Here is a 20,122-nt window from a genome sequence, read left to right as displayed (position 1 = left end):
CTACTAAGGACTACTCACTACTCCCAAAAATATTTGGAGCTATAAACGATCAAGGGCAGTGGAGCAAAACTGATGAACTGTTGATGAACTCTTTAATGAATCAGATGTCGTAACGTTCATAGACCGGGCACATAATACGAATGCCTGATAACATGATTGCTAAAATGCTAACGAGAGGAATATCTATAGGAAGAAGAAGCAGAGACTGACCGCGAATTAGGTGGTTAGATGGAGTTGAGACCGAATTAGGGATACTAGACATCAGTAGATGGCAACACGTTGCTAGAAATCGAACAGAATGGCAACTAATCTTAGAGCAGGCCAGGATCCACAGAGGATTGTCGAGCCAAATATGATGATGATTATAATAATTCACACAAATGAGACGTAGATACTGGAGACAAAATGTGCAGAGCCTATTCGGTATCTCCAAGAACACGAAGGTAGCCAATGGTATTGTTTTTTCGACTCCTGAACATTGCCGGAATTAACAACTAGATCCTGTACAATTCTGTGAGATCCACAATCCTTAATACCTCATCTTTTTAAGAGGGCTGAAATATTGAGTTTCTTTCTGGATGTAAAAATATTTGACGTTCCTAAATATTTTATGAAAAAAGGGGTAGGTTTACTCTATATAATCCAGAATACACCAGTCGTTGCCCGACTGAAAGGTTGTAGATTAATCTATATATATATATATATATATATATATATATATATATATATATATATATATATATAATTTAGCTCTCCAGGCCTAGAAGGCCCATGGCTTGGGTTACTATTCTTTTCCATTCTTTTCTGTTTGTTGCTTTGTTTTTCCAGTTTGGTATTTTAAGTTTTTCTATGTCTTTTTCAACATCCTTCTTCCACCTGGTTTTCGGTCTTCCTTTCTTCCTTTTCCCTCCTATTCCTCCCATTAGAATTCTTTTTGGCAGTCTCGTGTTTTCCATCCTTTGGATGTGTCCTAACCATCTCAGTCTTTGTGACTTTATGATCCCTACGATATTCGGCTCTCCATACATCTCCTCTAATTCCATATTTGGTCTTTTTATTCATATACCATTCCATAATTAACCTCCAAATATTTTCCTGAGGACTTTTCTTTCCCAGACTTGCAGCAAGACTTGCTCGGATTTGTTCATTGTCCATGTTTCACTGGCATATAATACAATAGGTCTTATTACTGTCTTATATATTCTTATCTTAGCCCTTCTAGATATGTTTTTGCTTCTTAATAAATTGTTTAGTGCAAAAATACAACGATTACCGGCCATAATTCTCGCTTGAATTTCTTCCTTCATATTTGGTCTTCTCGTGAATGTCGCTCCTAAATACTGGAATATTTCTACTTCTTCGAATTTATATGTTTTTTCATCTCTTATTACTGTCAGGTATTGTTCTTGTAGGTAATCTCTTTCTGTCCATTCCATATATTTGGTCTTTTCTTCATTTATGTACATCCCTTTCTTTCTCGCATTCATTTCTAATCTTTTTATTATTTCTTTTATTCTTGCTTACTTCTGGCTATCAGTACAATGTCGTCAGCGAATGCTAAGCATTGGTGTTTTCTTTGATATATAAGTCCTGACCTGTTGATTCCAGCTTCTCTGATGGTAACTTCGAGGACGATACTGAACAACAGCGATGACAGTGGGTCCCCTTGTCGCACCCCCTCACTGACCTCAAACTTATCTGTTTCTTCGCCATTTATTTTAACTCTATTCTCTGTTTTTCGGAGTGTCACTTTTACCATTCTTATCAGTTTTTCACTAATTCCCATTTCACTTAGTGCTTTGTATATTTCTTTGCGCTTTATCCTATCGAACGCTTGTTTAAAGTCGATGAATAGGGCCATTGTAGGTTTCCCATATTCGTAGCTTTCTGCTTGTATTTCGCGCAGTAGGAAAATTTTATCCACTGTGCTGCGCCCTCTTCTGAATCCACATTGATATTCCCCTATGTCATTATCTATATTTTGAGATAGCTTATCTTTTATATATACTGCAAGTATTTTATATGCAACATTTAGTAGGGCTATTCCCCTGTAATTGTGGCATAAACTTTTGTCGCCTTTTTTGTGAAAAGGGCACAGTGTCGCTTCGGTCCATTCCTTCGGTAATTTTTCTTGTTCCCATATGTCTTTTAGCAACTTTTCCAAATGCTTAATTAGTACTGGTCCTCCATATTTAAACATTTCAGCTGTTACTTCATCTCTTCCTGGGCTCTTATTATTCTTTAGTTTCTCTATTATTTCTTTTATTTCTTTTTCGTTAGGCGGTCTTTCCTCTATTCGTTCTTGATCGACATTTTCCTTCACTTCTTCTTCCTCTTCATATTCTGTTGTGGGAATTTCATTTAAAAGTTCTTCAAAGTATTCTTTCCATCTGCTCAATATTTCTTCGTCACTTACTAAATTCCTTCTATTTTTGTTTTTGTAGTGTACAGGTTTTCCTTGGTATCCCTTTTTCTCATTTTTCACCCCTTGATATAAGTTTCTAATTTCTCTATTTTTATAGCTCTGTTCTATACATTTTAATTTATCTTCATTGTATTTTCTTTTCTTAGATCTTATTATGCTTTTGGCTCTTTTCCTTTGTTCATTGTATTTTCTCTCTATCTCTGTTGTTTTTTCTTGCATCATTTTCATTCTTAATTTAGATTAATCACTGATTTCAAAATGGATATGTTTATCATGATTTCATAAGAGTGAAATGTACGTAATATAATGGCAGATGGGGGAGATGTGAATATTTAGATTCGTATATTATTTGCAACGAGACTTATGTGTTTCTATCAATGGGCAATTATTGTGAATTTGTTAAATAAAAATAGCTTACAGCTTTTAAACATGTTTCCATTGAATAATCGTAGAAATAATTATATTTCAGGTTTTCTATTTACTACAGTCGTATGGACTCGGCCGTTATTTTTCTCAGAAAAAACTTTACCATTGCCATCATCATACCCACTCGGTTGGCTCAACGATTCTACTTTTTGGGCTTTTTTTACGTTACAAGCAATATGTATAGGTTTTTTTATATATGTGGGAACTATTGCAGCTGATTTTTTAATACTCGCAGTTTGCCTTTATACTGCCAACCAGTTTTACATTCTGCAACAATGTTTTCTTGTCTATAACACCGATGCCATGGCAGAAGTTAATAAGAAACTAAGAGTTCTGGATAAGGAAGACATGCGAAAGTACTATGGTTATACAGAAAAAGAATATTTGGTTAGATGTGTGAAGCATCATGCAATGCTTTTAAGGTAATTCACTAACATTCGTTTTTTTTAGTTTCTTTATCTAGGGCCTGATTTGCACGAGAGTCCGTTAAAAAAGTACGGTGGGTACCTGATGGTATATTCACATATCCCTTATTCTTAAAATTTGATGATATAGATTAAAAATCATTATCGTAATACACAATTAGTTCTCTACTGGTACCTGGAAGGAAGTAGCAGAAAAACCTCAGATAACTGGGAAACCTAAGATAAAAAGGATATTTGATATGAGAATATTATATTTATAACTATACTCAAAGATATTCAAAAAAAAAGGAAAAATATGCGCATAAATTACCCACACTAATTCACCCACAAAATTTGCAGTACAAATGCAGTTCTTTTAGAGAATATGCATTTTTTTACATATATACATATATTTAATAATGGTATATTAATTAATGTTTATTTTATTAATTAAAAAATAGTATAAATACATCTAAAAACTAAATACTTAATTGTAATGTACCTACTAATTCATTGTAATGAAAATAGTAAAAGAGTAAAATACTATTCCTTAAAGTTATCGACACAATAAATGTTTTTCAAAATTTTCCAATAAAAACTTATGGCTTCTATTTGTGTACATATATTTGTAAATTAAGAAACTTCTTTCCACATCAACGGATGTAATGGAAGCATATTTTAAATTCACAAAAATATTTGGTTCTAAACCTATTTCTTCGTAAAATTTAACAACAAAAACGTCAGCAACTTCAGCAAGTTTCTGACGTTTTTGTTGTTAATTTGTTTAAACATTGTTTATTTAACTATTCTATGTACCAAAACTGTAACTATTAATAAAAAACCATGTTTCTGAATCATACAATTTTACTGTGGCTCTGTTATATGGTTTTATAAAAAAAGACACCCAGGAGGTTAGTAATATGTGTGAAAAGTACAAAAAAAGTGTTTCATTAACTTATGAAGTAAAAGAATCTACGGAGAATCCAAAAGAAATTCAGGATGTTGGTGAAAAACGAGATAAAGAAGAACGACAAGAAACTAATACTTCTAATAATGGAAATACTTATTTTATTGTAAATATTGATACTTCGGGCGATACAACAGAAATAAGTGATTCATCACAAGACTCAGAACCACCAAATAGTCATTATACACAGAAACACGACTATTCTACTGCAATCAGTAACAAGGGCGAAAATTCAGATAATAAAGCATTATCTACAGAAGTTCCCATTGCAAATGTAGAAAAGGGCAATTATTTAGAAATCAGTACTAAAATATTACCAAAAACAATAATCATGAATTAATGCCGTACAAAAAACCCGAATGCATAAAGTCTTTGCATACAGGTCTCCAATTTAGTTAAAAAAGGAAGAATACTTTAACTACCAATTCTTCTCTGTATCAAGAATGGGACATAAACAATACAAAACAAAAAGTTTTAATTATTGTTTGAAATTTTTGAAAAATATATTTTCTATTGTTACCTTTAACATTTTGACAAGCTGGTCTAATTTCTTTTATTAAGGCTATGCCAAGGACAACTTTGACGATTCTTATTGAGTAATGGTTTTTTTAATGAGTAAAAGCAAACTAAAATTTGATTTAATAAATGAAAGTTGCTGCCGAAGAAAATTTTTTTACCATCTAGCAGAGATTGGAAACTTTCATCCGTTAAAGCGTCAATTATATTTTTTAAATCTACGAAATAGTTTAAATTAAAAAAGGGGCTTTGAACCATGTTCCCCATTCCATCGTCTTAGAACGGGTTCTGGTAGAAGTGGAATATTTGGAAGCGTTTCTTTGTAAAGTTGAATTGTTATAGGAGATTTGAGGAATACTTTTTATATGCTTGATATCAGGAAATTTTAATTTATTCAGCTACTCTTTTCATTCCATTTGCTAAACAAGTAACGTCAATTAAGTTGGTATAAAATATTTTTAAATTTTGTCTGTCCATATATGGTGCAGCATCGGATAAAAAAGCAATAATTTATGCTAGAAACAGCTACAGGAAGAGAAAAATTTGATATTTCTTCTTGTATAAAACGTGATATTGTTACACATTTGGTTTTTTCCAATTACTTGCATAAAATTAAATAGGATTTTGGTAAGATCTGATCACTGATAACACCAATTATTAAATGAGCAATATATCTTCCTGACGAATCAGTGGTTTCGTCAACACATACGTAGAAGTAATTGTCACTAATATTATATATATTGTGGCTAAACACCCCACACGGGGTTACGCCGCTTAAGCTCTCTAGATCTATGTTACGAGGTAGATCAGTCCTCATTTACTTTATTTAATTTTTCCTGTTGTTTTTCTCCACTGTTTCCTATCTCTGGTTTTTTCTCTCCATTGCCGTACGCCCGCCCTGTTGAGATAATTTGTTACTTCTTGTAGCCATGTTGATTCTGGTCTTCCACGTCTTCTTTTACCAGCTGGTGTCTATTCCAATATTGAAAATATTGTCGTAGATGGTCCTGATCTCCATATATATCCTAGTCGTTTTGCCCTTTGCTGTTTTATTTTAAATACTATATCCTCTTTAATTTCGTTTAGTAGTTCGTTGATTCGTTCTTTGATATTTGCATAAAATATGCAAAATATGCAATATATGCATTTTGCATATTTGCCTAAGTCTACTTATAACTATTTTATCAGATGAAGACAATTATTTAATTAACATAAAATATGTTTGAAAATAGATAGCCCTTAGGCGATTAATCTTGGCCTACAGTTCGTGAGTTATTTAGGTACCCTTCTCAATCGAACATCTTATCGCAGTTATTGGTGGTTTGTCCTTCACTACAGTACTACACATGACGTAGGATTCCTGAGCTAAGCGAGAATCATATTTATTAGTACTGAGTGTTGATCTTACAATACAAGTCAGGTCTCGAAATTGACTGTCAACCGGACTGGGTGTCCTAGGAATCGTTATATTCTCTTTCTTTTTTGTCTTCATATGAATGATCTATGAAAATAAGAAGTCTGGGAAAATGGCGCGCGTATTAGCCGCTTGTAACGCAGTTGCTATTGAAATATTAATACGCTACAAGGAGAAGCCTTCACGTTGATAAAATTCATCATCTAGTTAAAAAGGTATGGGTACCAGACACGATGCTAAAAGATTAGAGTGAAGGTATCATCGGAGCCATCCATAAAAAGGAAGATAAGCTGATATTTACAAACTACGTGGGAATCATCCTGTTGAGTACACCATGTAAAATTTTTACAAAAATAAGTGGTTTACTCTACTTTCAGAGGTACTACATGAAGACTATCAATGTAGTTTTCGAATCGACCGCTCTACGACTCATTAAATATTCACACTGAGACAAATACTAGAAAAATGTTACGACCAAATGTAGTTGTATACCAGCTCTACATCTTTAAAAACGCATGCAATTGAGTAAATAGAGGAAACCTGTATAGGCCTGTATAAGCAATAGGGTAATAAACAATATGTCTAGAAATAACAATCGATTTGAGACAAGAGGATATAACATCTACTTCGTTATTCATCTCGGCTCTTGAAGGAATGAAAACGTTAACAGATAAACATGGGAAACTCTGATTAATAGAATAACTCTAGCTTATACAGATGATTTAGGAAAACTTAGAAGATCATTACCATACTTGAAAAATTCCTATACAGCTCTTAAATGCCATGCCGGAGAGACATGACTAAGAACTTTTAGAGAAAAATTTAAGTTTATGCTCATGCAAAGAACAAAGGGGAAGCAGAAGATTAACAAGTAACCATAAATGGATAAGAGAGAGAGAGACAAGTTTTAAATATCTGGATGCAGTAATAACCGAAAATAATTTTGTGACTTTTGTGATTTGAAAACATACGTAGGAATACAAAGAATATCTTTAGCTTAATCGTGATCCATCCGGTTTTGAAATATGGAAACGGGACATGGAATTTTGCCTAGCAAGGCAAAATAAGCGTTCAGAAGGCGGGAAGACAAACCATCGACCAAATTTACTGACCAGTTAGAAAAGGTAAAGTCTCGGGGTTAATGAGAAATTCAAAATTATATAAATGATGTTAGTATTATCAATGCAAAAATACCGATGTATATTTTAAATTATAACAAGTTGGAATCACGTCTTCCTTGACTACAAAACTCCGCGCTTATGTTGTAACAGTTAGTAAGTAATAGGAATGATTGGAAAAGATCCCTTGAATAGAGTTGAAAAATCTTCATTCTAGTTTACATATATACATAAATGGTGAAAGTGTTTATTCGATTTATCGAATAAAATACATCGATAAGTCGTTAGATATTCACTGTTACCGATGTATCGGATTAATTATATGTATATATGTATTCACGTTCTCAAACTAACGTGCTACCAACTGCTGTCAAAATAGATATTTGGATAAATTAGAGTTTAAAACTTTTAGAAATTTCATCAAATTTTAAAAATAATGAGCGATAAGAAGAAAAGTTATCAGAAGATAAGTAATTCCCTATCAAACTAACAATGTCAACAAACGATATCCCTGTTTTGTCCGCCATCCTTCAAAACAAGTACTGCCACCTATAGTCGTTTGAGAATGCGAATATCGAACCACGAGAAAACAACAACTGTTGACAGCTCCTATGTCAATCAAATGTGTGTAGGTCATGTGTAGGTTTTCTATATACTTTTGTTACATACCTGCATTCTCTTTAAAAATAACATACACGCAAAAGTTACTGAGTTACTTGTTAGTTTTCTTTTCCATCGTAAAATTTGATTAATTCTTTTTATATTTCATGTCCATAAACTATTTTTCGGACATCGCTAACGAGAGGGCAACTAGAATATAGCCGCTAATGTCAACCACGGAACAAAATATTTCAGTTTGTCAGTGTTAGCATGCTTTTATAATGTATATGTTCTTCTTCTTCTTCTTCTTCACTGGCTTTACAACTTGGGTTGAGTTTTCGCCGTATCCACTATCGCCTCCATCCTCTACGATCTTGCGCTTCTAGTTCCCATTGTTGTACCCCAATTCTTGATAAATCGGCTTCAACATCATCCTTCCATCTTTTTCTCGGTCGGCCTACTGATCTTCTACCATCTGGTCTTTCAAAAAACACTGTCTTTAACAATCTGTCATCCTCTGATCGTACCACGTGACCTGCCCATCTTATTCGGTCTGCCTTGATATGTCTAACTATGTTTTCAGTTCCATACAGAGTCACCAATTTAGCATTGTGGCGTCTTCTCCAATCCCCTGTGAATTCATCTCTTTGAGGGCCAAATATTATTCTGAGAACCTTTCTTTCAAATACTAGAAGCTCATTGATTTCCCGCTGGTTGAGCGTCCATGTTTCACTGCCATATGTAATAATTGGGCAAATAATCGACTTGTACAGTGTTAATTTAGATTTTCTTTTTTGCAGCTTCGACCTTAATAATGTTAAAAGGGACTATAATGCTCTATTTCCCGCAGCTATCCTTGCGGGACCTCTTTTTCTATGTGGTTGTCCGCTGTGATTATCGTCCCCAGGTATTTAAACTCCTTTACAACTTCGAAGTTGTGATCATTAATATTGATGTTCTGCCTAACTCTAGATCTTGGATTTTTAGTCACTACCATGTATTTCGTCTTTTCGTCATTTATTCGGAGACCCAGACTACCTGTTTCCTCCTCGAGCTGTGAAAACACCTCTCTCACGTCTCTTGTAGAATGTGTGACTGCATCTATATCATCAGCAAAGGCAAGCAACAGTTTTGATCCTTGATCAGCAAATCCTCCTGTCAGCTCAGACGATATTTTACTTGCATATTCATATTGCATATTCTAAAGCAAAATTGAACAGCAACGGTGACCAGAGGTCCCCCTGTCTAAGTCCTGAATTTATACCAAATGGCATCGATGTTCTGCTTTCTATCTTTACTTGCGCATATGAGTCTGTCACGCACATTACTACAACACACGCAACTAATTTTCTTGGTATTCCCATTTCTAACATTGCTATCCATAATTTGCTTCTTTTTATGAAATCATATGCTTGCTGGAAATCTATGAAAATTTGGTGCACATCGCGATGGAATTCTCTAATTTTTCTCTAATATTTGTCGGATGGTAAATATCTGATCTATTTGACCTTACAGCAAAAAAGCCGCATTGGTAGTCGCCTAGAATATAATGTATATGCTGTATGCTTCAAACATATAAAGAGACTGCTATATAAACCTTTTAAATAAAAAGTACATTTTGATTATATTATTTTATGAATGTTGCAATTTTTTAATTTATACAAAACAAGAAAGAGTAAATATTTGTTTCTTTAGAGATTAATTGCAGTTAATTATTAGACATTTTTTTCAATTGCCCTTTGGTAGATTAGTTGATAGATTGGGCAATTCTCAAACCAGCAGTTGCCAGATTGCAACAGATGTTTGCAATTAATCTCGAAAGAGACAAATATCTACTCGTTATTGCTTCATATAAATTAAAAATTGCTAAATTCATAAAATGACATAATCAAAATGTACTTTTTAAAAGCTTTGTCTCTTTATATTTGAAGCATACAATATATATATTATGAGGACATGACAACACTACCAAATCGAAATATTTTGTTCCGTGGTTAACATTTGCGGCTATATTCTGGTTGCCTTCTCGTTAACGATGTCCTATTTTTCTACTGATTCTTTCATATCATCACCTACATACATCTAGTAAACAAAAAACTTTTAAGTAACATCAGCACCAAAACATTCGTCATTTACCAAAGAAAATGTAATTGGCTCTATATTAAAGTATTATCTTTTAAAATTTAAAATTAATTTTTCATGTACTTTTTAGGTTGACGAAAGATATAAACAAAGCCTTTAGCCCCATTGAACTTGGTCATTTATTTATCACTATATTGGGTGTTTGCTTGGGAACATTCACACTCTCAAACGTAAGTACTCAAATTGTTACAATGTGTTCATCCAACCCTCCTCTGTTATCCCAGCTTGGGACCGGCACTGGTAGTTACTGAGCTACTCAATCCACCCAGCGCTTGCCAGAGGCGAAGTTTAGTACCATGTTTTTCTAAACATTGGAAAAATAAGCCCACAATCATATTAGCAACATGAAACATTATTCTTTCAACAACAAAGACCAAGAGACAATAGAAGAACTGATAAATTAAAACATAAACATTTGTGCAATCCAAGAAACTAAGAAGAAAAGTGAAGGCCAAAGAGACTATAACCAATATTTTCTGTGAAGAAAGAAGAACGAGCACGAGCAGGAGTAGGTATCTTCTTCTTCCTATGCCGTCCCCATTAACGGAGGTTGGCGACCACATTTCTAAAAGGTTCTTTGTCTTTTGCAACGTGGAATAATTCGTCTACAGCCATGTTTGTCCAGTCTCGAGGAGAAGGTATACTTGTGCGTAAAAAAATTAAAGACAACATAAATAATTGCCGTTATATCTCCGAAAGAGTAATAGATATGAACATCACAATGGACTACAAAAAAATTAAATGGCATATCTAACTATAGTCCCGAGAACTGCAAACCAAAGGAGGAACGGGAGGCATTCTACGAACAATTGCAAACCATTCTGGGTAAAATACCTCATGAAAAACCCTTAATTCTTATGGGCGACTTTAATGGACGAATCGGAAATAAAATAGTATAACAGGAGTGAACACAAACTTCTATTAGCAAAAATAAGAAAGAAAATTACAAAAAAATATTTTCTACAGGAAATCACCGAGAAAAAATTCAATGCAGAATCACTGTGGAACGACTCCACAAGAGAAATGTAACAAAGAAGGCTAGCACAGAAGATACAGCTAAAACAAACAGACGACATTGAAGATATAAACGCAAGCTGAAAGAAAATTAAAAACAACATTGAAGAAGCAGCAACAGAAGCTCTAGGAAAATGCAATGTCATACTGAACAAAAGAAACAACAAGAATACACCATGATTCAGAAAAGAAATAAAAAATAAATGTAAAGAGAAACGAGAGGCCTATACGAAGTACAAAACCTCCAATACTCCAGAATCCCGAGACACCTATAAAAAATATTAAGTGAAACAAAACAGTTGGTAAGAAGTACAAAAAATTAACACTGGAAACAGTTTACAAAAAGGAAGGAAAGCGACTTATACGGTACACAAAAACAAATATGGAGATTCATAGAAAACCAACGGAAAGAAATGGCAGAATTAAAGGAATACAATAATATACCAGCAAACGAATGGGAAAGATACCTGACGGAACTGTTTAAAGGAAAGGAAAATAATAATCAACACAACCTGAATTAAGACACGAAATAGAAATCAGTTTTCAGGAAGTAGAGACAGCCATAAATTCACTCAAAAATAGACAGTCACCAGAACCAGACGGAATAACCAACGAGATTCTAAAACACGGAGGAGAAAGTATAACACTAGACATGACAAAACTTATACAAAAACTAATATTGCACTGTAAGATAACAGACGCATGGAGAAACAGCATAATGATACCAATGTTTAAGAAAAGAGATAAAGAAAACCCCAACAATCATAGAGGTACAAATCTACTGAACACCGCACTTAAGCCTACCACAAAAGTCCTAACCAACAAATCAATAAACTAACAACTTTATCAGATGAACAACAAGGATTCAGATCCGGAAGATCCTTCGTAGACGCCGTATTTGTACTAGGACAAATCACAGAAAAGGCCATCGAGTACAATAAACCAGCATATCTATGTTTGATAGACCTGACAAAGGCTTTCAATCGCATCCAAGTCGAAGACGTCTTACACCTACTGTATAAAAGGAGCATACCAATCAATATTATACAAACCATCGAAAACATCTACTTTCATAATTGAATACAGGAAAATATAAATGGAAAACTAACACAGTATATACCAGTACAAAGCGGAGACAGGCAGGGTGACTCGTTAAGCCCACTTCTCTTTAATATTATGATGGGCGAAATAATACAAGCAGTACGTAACGGTCATGGTTATAGAATGGGGAACGAAGAAATCCAAATATTATTTTATGCATACACATATCTTCAATATAACAGTCAAGGAATATAATATGATAATATCAGCAGAAAAAACCAAATGTATGACAACATAAATACCCATTACAATGTAAAATCGAAATTAATGGAAAAATAATAAAGCAGGAAGCAAGGTTTAGATATCTGGGGAAAGGTATAACTAGTTAGGGACATGTTAATGACACATGATGATCTCTTAATGACACAATCTAAAAGAACAAATACATAAGACAAAACCTGATACATCTAAAACAAGACGACTTCTAGAAACAACAGAAATGAAAATACTTCGACGAATATCAGGGAAAAGTCTGTTGGATAGGGAGAGAAGCAAATCCATAAGAAGAGCATGCAATATAGAAGACATAAATGGATGAGTGACAAAACGGAAATAGGAGTGAAACGAACACATTAGTAGAATGGTAGAGGATAGGATAGTACGAATAGCACGAGACAAGTCACCAAATGGACAAAGAAGTATTGGCAGACCAAGAAAAATATGGTGCGATAATTTAAACAATTTAGGAGGCTAATATTGAAGAAAAAACAGGCTTTAAAGCCTACATACAAGAAGGAAGAAGTTTTGCTAAACAATAAATCTAGGTACCTGTTCTGATTGCTGAAGCAGAGTCAGATTACCAACATCCTGGTGACAAATCGTGTTCTGTTTCCTGTGATCTGTGTCTTTTAATAACACGTGTGTTTCCTTATGTGATGTTTTTACGAGAGCAGTGTGGTTTGCGTAAAGTAGTGTCATTGTATTAGCCCTTTTAGGGCAAAGAAGAAGTCTTGGGTTCAATTCACAAAATATAAAAAAGTTATTATATGATTATATTGTTTCAGCAAGATGTGGAGAGTTTCCTAAGACTATTGGCATTACTATATACAATAGGTTTTACCTTTCAACTCAGCATCGACTGCGTAACAGGAAACGAGTTATTTTATCAGGTAATAAATTTAATCTAGCACTTAACCAAGATAGAGTCTTACTCTTACAAGAAAGATATCAGTCACTCCTACACAATTCTTATTACTAGTTTTACTCCATCATACATATCTTCCAAAATGTTTGCATACTCACCAAAAACACCTTTTTTTTCTATTTTTCCTTTTTCCTATGTTGGCTATATTACAAAGACATTTTAAAATATTTAAATTTTTAGGCTAGCCTTTTACCAGGCTGTTTGTTTCAAAGCAACTGGAGAACACTGGCTGATAATGAACTTCGAAAGGATGTAATGTTTGTGATTCAACATACGCAGCGAATTCCACAATATACTGCCTATGGACTCTATGATCTGAATATCAATTCATATATTAAAGTAATTTTTTCTTCTAGTTTAGCTTTATTTTAGTCTAAAAGTAATAACATTTGAAAATATCTCTGACAAAACAAGTTAGAGAAGAAAATAAATTTAGCTAGTTTGTCGAAGCTTAAAATAAAACACATCTTCCCATGTTTTTCTTTATTGTTTCTATTGATTTATGTCCTTTTTGTTAGCATAATGATTTTTGTATTTGTTCTTTATAATTTATTTGTTCATTTATCATACGCTTTAATATTTGTCTATTTATCATGCACCTTAAGGTTTATTACTGATCTTCCCTTACTAATCTCGTAGCAAACTGGAGAACCTTTCTTCAATATTAAAATACCAGAAAAATTTCATTTTATAGTAGAAGCCAGAGTTAGAATGCAGTGTAGGTAAGATAGGCAATGTATTTCTTACGGGAGAACGACCGACCACGTTACCGGTTTGCCCTGAGCGGCGCATCAGGACCGGATTTAAGAAACATAGCACTGGAATATACGCGCACAAAACAATATTTGCCTACGGTTGTATAAAAACCTATCATTACTGTTTCAACTAAAGCATGATCATCGATGTATAAATAAGACAGTTACATTGTGGAACATAACATGTAGAAAAATACTATAAAAAAAGTATAGCTTATCTATATTTATTAATTTTCAATAGCTTCCATTGTAAAAACATTCTTTGGAAAATAAAGATCATTATAAAGTCATTAGGAGAAGCGAATCAGGTTTAGTTCCCATTGTCCATGCAAAGCAAACGTGTCTCTTTGTCGATTTGGGTACTGGCCATTAGACCAAAAACTTGTTGACAAAAACTATAAAAGCTCAGTTTTATTTCATTTTCGCAAGCGGATGAAAGTACATACTTCATGGAGCCGTTACCAGTAGAGTATGTTTCAACTGGAGTGGCGGAAAATTCTAGGAACAGTAAATCATCACCAAACAAAGCAGTGGCGTTCCAAAAAGTACTTATGATTTAAATCAAATTGTTAAAGATAGGTACACACAATTTATTAAACAATGATATTAGATTATATTTTTGGCAATATTGTACTACCTTTTAATACATATTATTATAATATATCACATACATATTGTCTGTATGTGAAATCATAGATACGTATTACAGATTACAGTATTAATAAATATTAATTACAAAGATTGTTTGAACTTTAAAACCTTTATTATTTATATTATTACTCACTTAAACATTACAAAGAAGAATATACGAAATGATTGTAATAAAGTAAAAAAATAATACATACATACAGGACAGTCTGGGAAACTTATATTCACATAGGTACATCGTAATGTTAAATTATATTATTCACTTTCATAATCAGATGCACTGTTCTCGTCACTAGAATCATTTAAATCAATTCTTAATTCTCCAGTAATTACATCTATGTGACGTTTACTTTCCAAATACTTATCTTCAACCTTGACAACATGTTCACACACTTTCTTGAAGTTATCACGGTTACTCCAGCAAATTCCTGTTCCACCAACACTTTTACATCTTCTAACTTAAAATAAACGTTTTGTTTTGCAACTTCATTTTTTATTTGTGCCCAAACCATTTATATAGGGTTCAAGTTTGGATGATATGGCGAAAGTTTTAAAGAAAGATGTCCACATTCTTGCAGCACTTTGTCAAATTTATATTGAATATGATCTTGTTTGTGTCGTTTGATGATTTCATACAATTGTGGTTTAACATGTTACAAATGGTAAATTTTTTTCTGTCAACCAAGATATCATATCCATTTTTTTTTAGAATTACTAGTGGGTGCTTTATTCATTTGTACATTATTATATGACGCATTATTAGTAACAACAACAGATCCAACAGGCAAATTGGGGATTAACTGTTCTTTCATACATTTTTCATAATTTTCTGAATTCATCTCATCATGATAATCTCCTGTTTTAGCTCTTAATTTAAAAATCTAAAGGGCATTCTGTATGAAACTCATCTCCCCACCACATGTACGATAACCAACCTACTTCCTTTTGAAATATTTTTGAACAATTCTTTGCCACTGTCATCTGTCCAGCTATTTGGCGTAGTGTGTCCTGCATGTACATAGGTCTCATCAAAATATACAATTGACTTACCTTCGCTTCTGTAATATTTAATTTTGTCCAAATATTTAATGCGTAGAGCACGAATATCATTCCGTTCAATTAATAAACGTCGATTATCTTTAGGTTTCTTCCATTTAAATCCCAAATCTTTCACAATTCTGTAGAGAGAACTCACACTTTCAGTTCACTCGTACACCTCTTCAAGCCTTTTCTGCAACAGCTTCAATGATATACGACAACGTTCAGTCTCATGAAAATGGTGAATGGTATTTCTAATGAACTCTTTGTCATACTCCCTCAAGTCTTGTCACGGTTGCTTTGATTTTAGAAAGTGTTGTAGCTGGAAATTTTAGTGTATTATTTGACTCTGCGTTTTTTAACATACTCACTTGTTGAATGATCCGTTCTACTGTACGTAAAGATACTTCAGTAGCTTCACTGACACGTTGTTTAATACTGGTTCGATTATCTTCAGGAAATAGTATTTGCATATATTTAAATACATTGTAAACTATTCCTTTGGATTCTGGCGTCAATCTGATCTGTTTACTCGTACTACACTTAACCATCTCCATTCTACAAAATAGTTCTAATGTGCGTGGTAGCGCCTTTCTTGTTGAGACTCGACAACATAATGAGACTAAATTACGAACTCGTTTGAAATCCAGTGACTAGAAATTCTCGGAAATAATTCTTATCAGATCTTTGTATGTTCTTAACGAGTCGTTAAGGAGTCATTAATAATGACTTTATAACTTACGGTTTTAAGGTAACTGATACTAAATTAGAAATTAACTTTTACCAAACTTTATATAGTATTAATTATTAAAGATGGTATTATAACAAACAAAAAGTTTGGTATCTATAAAACAGTCTGTGTACAATCAAACTCCATTTATTATTTAAGTGAGTAATAATTTTGTAATTAGTGCTATATCAAATAATTTAATTTGTTTAATATTGCAACGCCACTGCATGGGTCTGATCATAGATATTTTATTGTCTGAGCGATTAACTATTTCGTGGAAGGGCTCGCCACTCGATTTGAAATAAGCTGTAGCAAAAATAGCAATCTCCATCGGTCCACGAATGACAACACCAGCAATCTCTGTTTTGACCGATCACAGCGTATTACATGCTTCAGCCTTTGACGAAATTGCAACACCTTTGAGTGTTATTAAGATTTTGTGAACAAGTGTTGAAGAAAATAGAAGTTATTACCAGGCCAGAGCAATATAATCAGGTATTCAGTCAATTTGGAAAAGTAATTCGTATGGGAGAAGATTTTGAAGTTGCTAATTGGAAAGCAGAAGCCTATAGGCTGTTAAAGGCACTGCTTCTTGGCACTTTAAGTTTTCAATTATTAAACGTATTATTTTAACCAAGACTAAAAATGGATTAAATGTTTTGGTACGGGGAGAGCCTCACTATCGAAGTGCGGAAACACTACAAAATGTGTTTGTAAGGCTAAAAACGATATCAGGATGATTAATTCTGATATTATTGAATTGGGGGCTATTAAAATTAACCCGTTAACACTTCGGGACGTTAATAAACTCCTAACAAAACATTTTGGAGAAGAGTGGAAAAAGTTAGAAAATCATGAGTTTTACCATAACGCTTTAAACACGAATAATGATGTGCTAGAAAACATTGATTTGAAAATATTGATTCTGAAGAAAATAAAGGAGATATTGAACATATTGAAGGAGAAGCTAGCGCTTGTGATGAAATTTCGGATTTGGTTGTTTAAAACTATTTTGTTCCATAAATATTTGTTTTAAGATTCTTTCAATAAAAATTTAGTTTCAAGGAAGATATGTGTTTTTTGCATTTATATATTGTTTTTTCTGTTGCAAAATCAGCAATCTCCAAGTGTTTAAAGCAAAACTAGAAATCTCCAAACTTAAATTGTTAATTACTTAAAATTTAATGAAATAATTAGGTTAATTTTGTAAATCACTAAAGCCAATGTGCAAATAAATATAAATAACAAAAAAAAAATAAAGCGTTAAAATTTTATTAAAAAAATCTATTTCCTCAAAAATTTGTCACAGTGGAGATTGCTGGTTTTGCTTGTAGACCCCTTATTTTTAATGCCTTGCATCAAGAAAATAGTATGTAATGATTACTGCTTAATATAACACACTAATGTGTACTTGAGATCTGAAATTTGAAATTTGAAAAAATCTGCTATGGACCAATACTTTTTAATTTTTAACATATTTTAATAATTGACACAATACTAAAGGTATTGTTTGATTTCAGGTTTTAAAGTTAGCATTTTCGGCATACACGTTCCTTACTAATGTCTCAACCATCTCAAAGAAATAAAAAAAGGTATATTGCGTGATATATTACAAGTGAATTAATATTATAATGTGGTAATTATAACAAATTTCTGTTGGTTAGTCATTACAATATATATTCTTAAGCTAATTTTGTTTATATTTGATCTTTCTGATTCCAAAATCCTTTCTTCCAATTCCATATCATATGATTATGATTTTAGTTTCGGCTTTACCTATTTTAATTTTATAAAATCTGACAAGGACAATACACAAGAAATTCTACAGACTAAAGCCAACTAAATAGACTAATAATTGACTTCACCCAGCAATAGAGGACTTCATAAAAATGTTTCTTTTGAATAAAAAGACCTGTTACAACAGCATCCAGTATTCCCATTGAGAGAGACTGATAACGGATGGACTAAATCAAATAATGGAGAAGCCATTGTTTTCATGTAACACGTTAAAAACGTATTTGTACCGTCAAATCTTCTAAACGACGAAGAAATAAACGACTCTGTATTATCTTTGTCAATTATCACGACCAGAAACTCAAAAGTTATAGATGAGATATATAGAAAGTAAACTCCACAAAGTTTCAGGTAACAATTTTATTATAATAGGAAAAATTTTATACACAGTCGAACATCTTTGCTTCTATGGAACGTAATAGAGGTTTGCTTGTATACTACAAAACAGAACAAAACATCTTCCTGAATTTAAGAATCAAAATTCAATTCTGCAATGCCGTAGAATTTTAAATTTAAACATATTTAGTCTAGAAAACAAGAACAATAATTGTACTACATCATTGCCAGATATTCAGCAAAGGCTATAGCGGGATAAGAGGGTCAAAAGTGCCCCCGCACCAATCAACACCGCGACTAGTGTTTTCAATAAAGCATATAAAAACATGACTATACAAATTTTTTAGCTTCCCAAAGCCCATAGAACTTCTTAAATCTAAAAAAGAAGCTTTTTTCGACTTTATTTTTTTCTGGACGCAATTTTGCTTTAAAAAATCTGAAAAAATTCATGAAGATGTATCTTTCAAATACAAAATAGGTTCTATGGGCTCTGGGAAGCTAAAAATTTGTATGAAGTCATGTTTTTATATGCTTTATTGAAAGCACAAGTAGCGGTGCTGATCGGTGCGGGTGCACTTTTGACCATCTTATCCTGCTATAGCCTTTGATAAGATCTGGCACAAAGGATCACAACAGAAAGTAAAGAGAATACATTTCCCACTTTTAAACTCATATTCCTCAAATAGATCCTTTGACATTAAAATGGATCAAGATCATTGAATTAACCGTCTAATAAAACCTGTAGTAGTAGATAGTGTTTTAGACTCTCAAGCTGTATTCACTTAAATAACAAAATTGTCCCAGACAACTAAAGGACTATATTGAAAATCAACTGCTGAAGCACAATTCCAAATACCTGGGAGTTCCTCTTGATAGAACAATCTGAATACCGCATAAAAGTTAAGAACCCACAACAGCATCATACAGAATCTCTGCGGCCATACCCTCACCGGATCTTCGTCGCGAACATATTTTGCTCAGAGAATTCTAAAAATCACTTAATATAGTCTTTCTCAGACCGTTCTTTCAGTGCCTCATTAATTGTGACGTCTTTATAATGTATTGGATGTGTCGAGAATTATTTCATGTAATTATTGAGAAATCTGACAGATTCCAGGACCGTACTTACTTTTATTGCAAGGTGGCTTAAAAATAGTAAACAATATTGTTTATTAAATTTATAAATATGGAAACATTTAAAAACGATAACACAACGATCCATAAGTTGTTTATTTTATAATAGTGTATAATACAAGCATAGTTAGTTTGTTTTCTAGTTATACAATTAAATATTTGCCGCCATTTTTTATAAACGCAGACAAATACTGTTTTTAAAGATGTTTATTAGATAACTTATAAATTAATTACATAAATAGGATATATTTCCAATCATAAAAACAATTTATTCACTGATGCCTAATAATAATACTTTATTGAAGACATTGAAAAGTAGAATTTGAATATCAATGAAATATTAATACCTTTCCTGTATTAATTAAAGATTTCTTTGGAGTTTAAATTACTTAGCCAGGTGCAGCGTCTTACTTATA

General features: G+C 32.8%; 1 protein-coding gene across 1 annotated transcript in view; it reads left to right on the top strand.

Annotated features, from left to right (window-relative positions):
• Window positions 1–18,057, top strand: part of LOC140446337 (odorant receptor 13a-like) — a 38,009-nt gene extending 19,952 nt beyond the window's left edge. The window contains exons 4-8 of the mRNA XM_072538880.1: window positions 2,895–3,273; window positions 10,083–10,182; window positions 13,132–13,236; window positions 13,452–13,610; window positions 17,963–18,057. Coding sequence (XP_072394981.1) covers window positions 2,895–3,273; window positions 10,083–10,182; window positions 13,132–13,236; window positions 13,452–13,610; window positions 17,963–18,028 — 809 coding nt within the window. The 3' untranslated portion in view covers window positions 18,029–18,057. The remainder of the gene's footprint in view (window positions 1–2,894; window positions 3,274–10,082; window positions 10,183–13,131; window positions 13,237–13,451; window positions 13,611–17,962) is intronic.
• Window positions 18,058–20,122: the final 2,065 nt, after the last annotated feature.

The sequence above is a fragment of the Diabrotica undecimpunctata genome, chromosome 7 (assembly GCF_040954645.1).
Source record: "Diabrotica undecimpunctata isolate CICGRU chromosome 7, icDiaUnde3, whole genome shotgun sequence".
Lineage (NCBI taxonomy): Eukaryota > Metazoa > Arthropoda > Insecta > Coleoptera > Chrysomelidae > Diabrotica > Diabrotica undecimpunctata.
The sequence above is the reverse complement of the archived record's forward strand: the minus strand, read 5'-3'. Positions and strand labels throughout refer to the sequence as shown.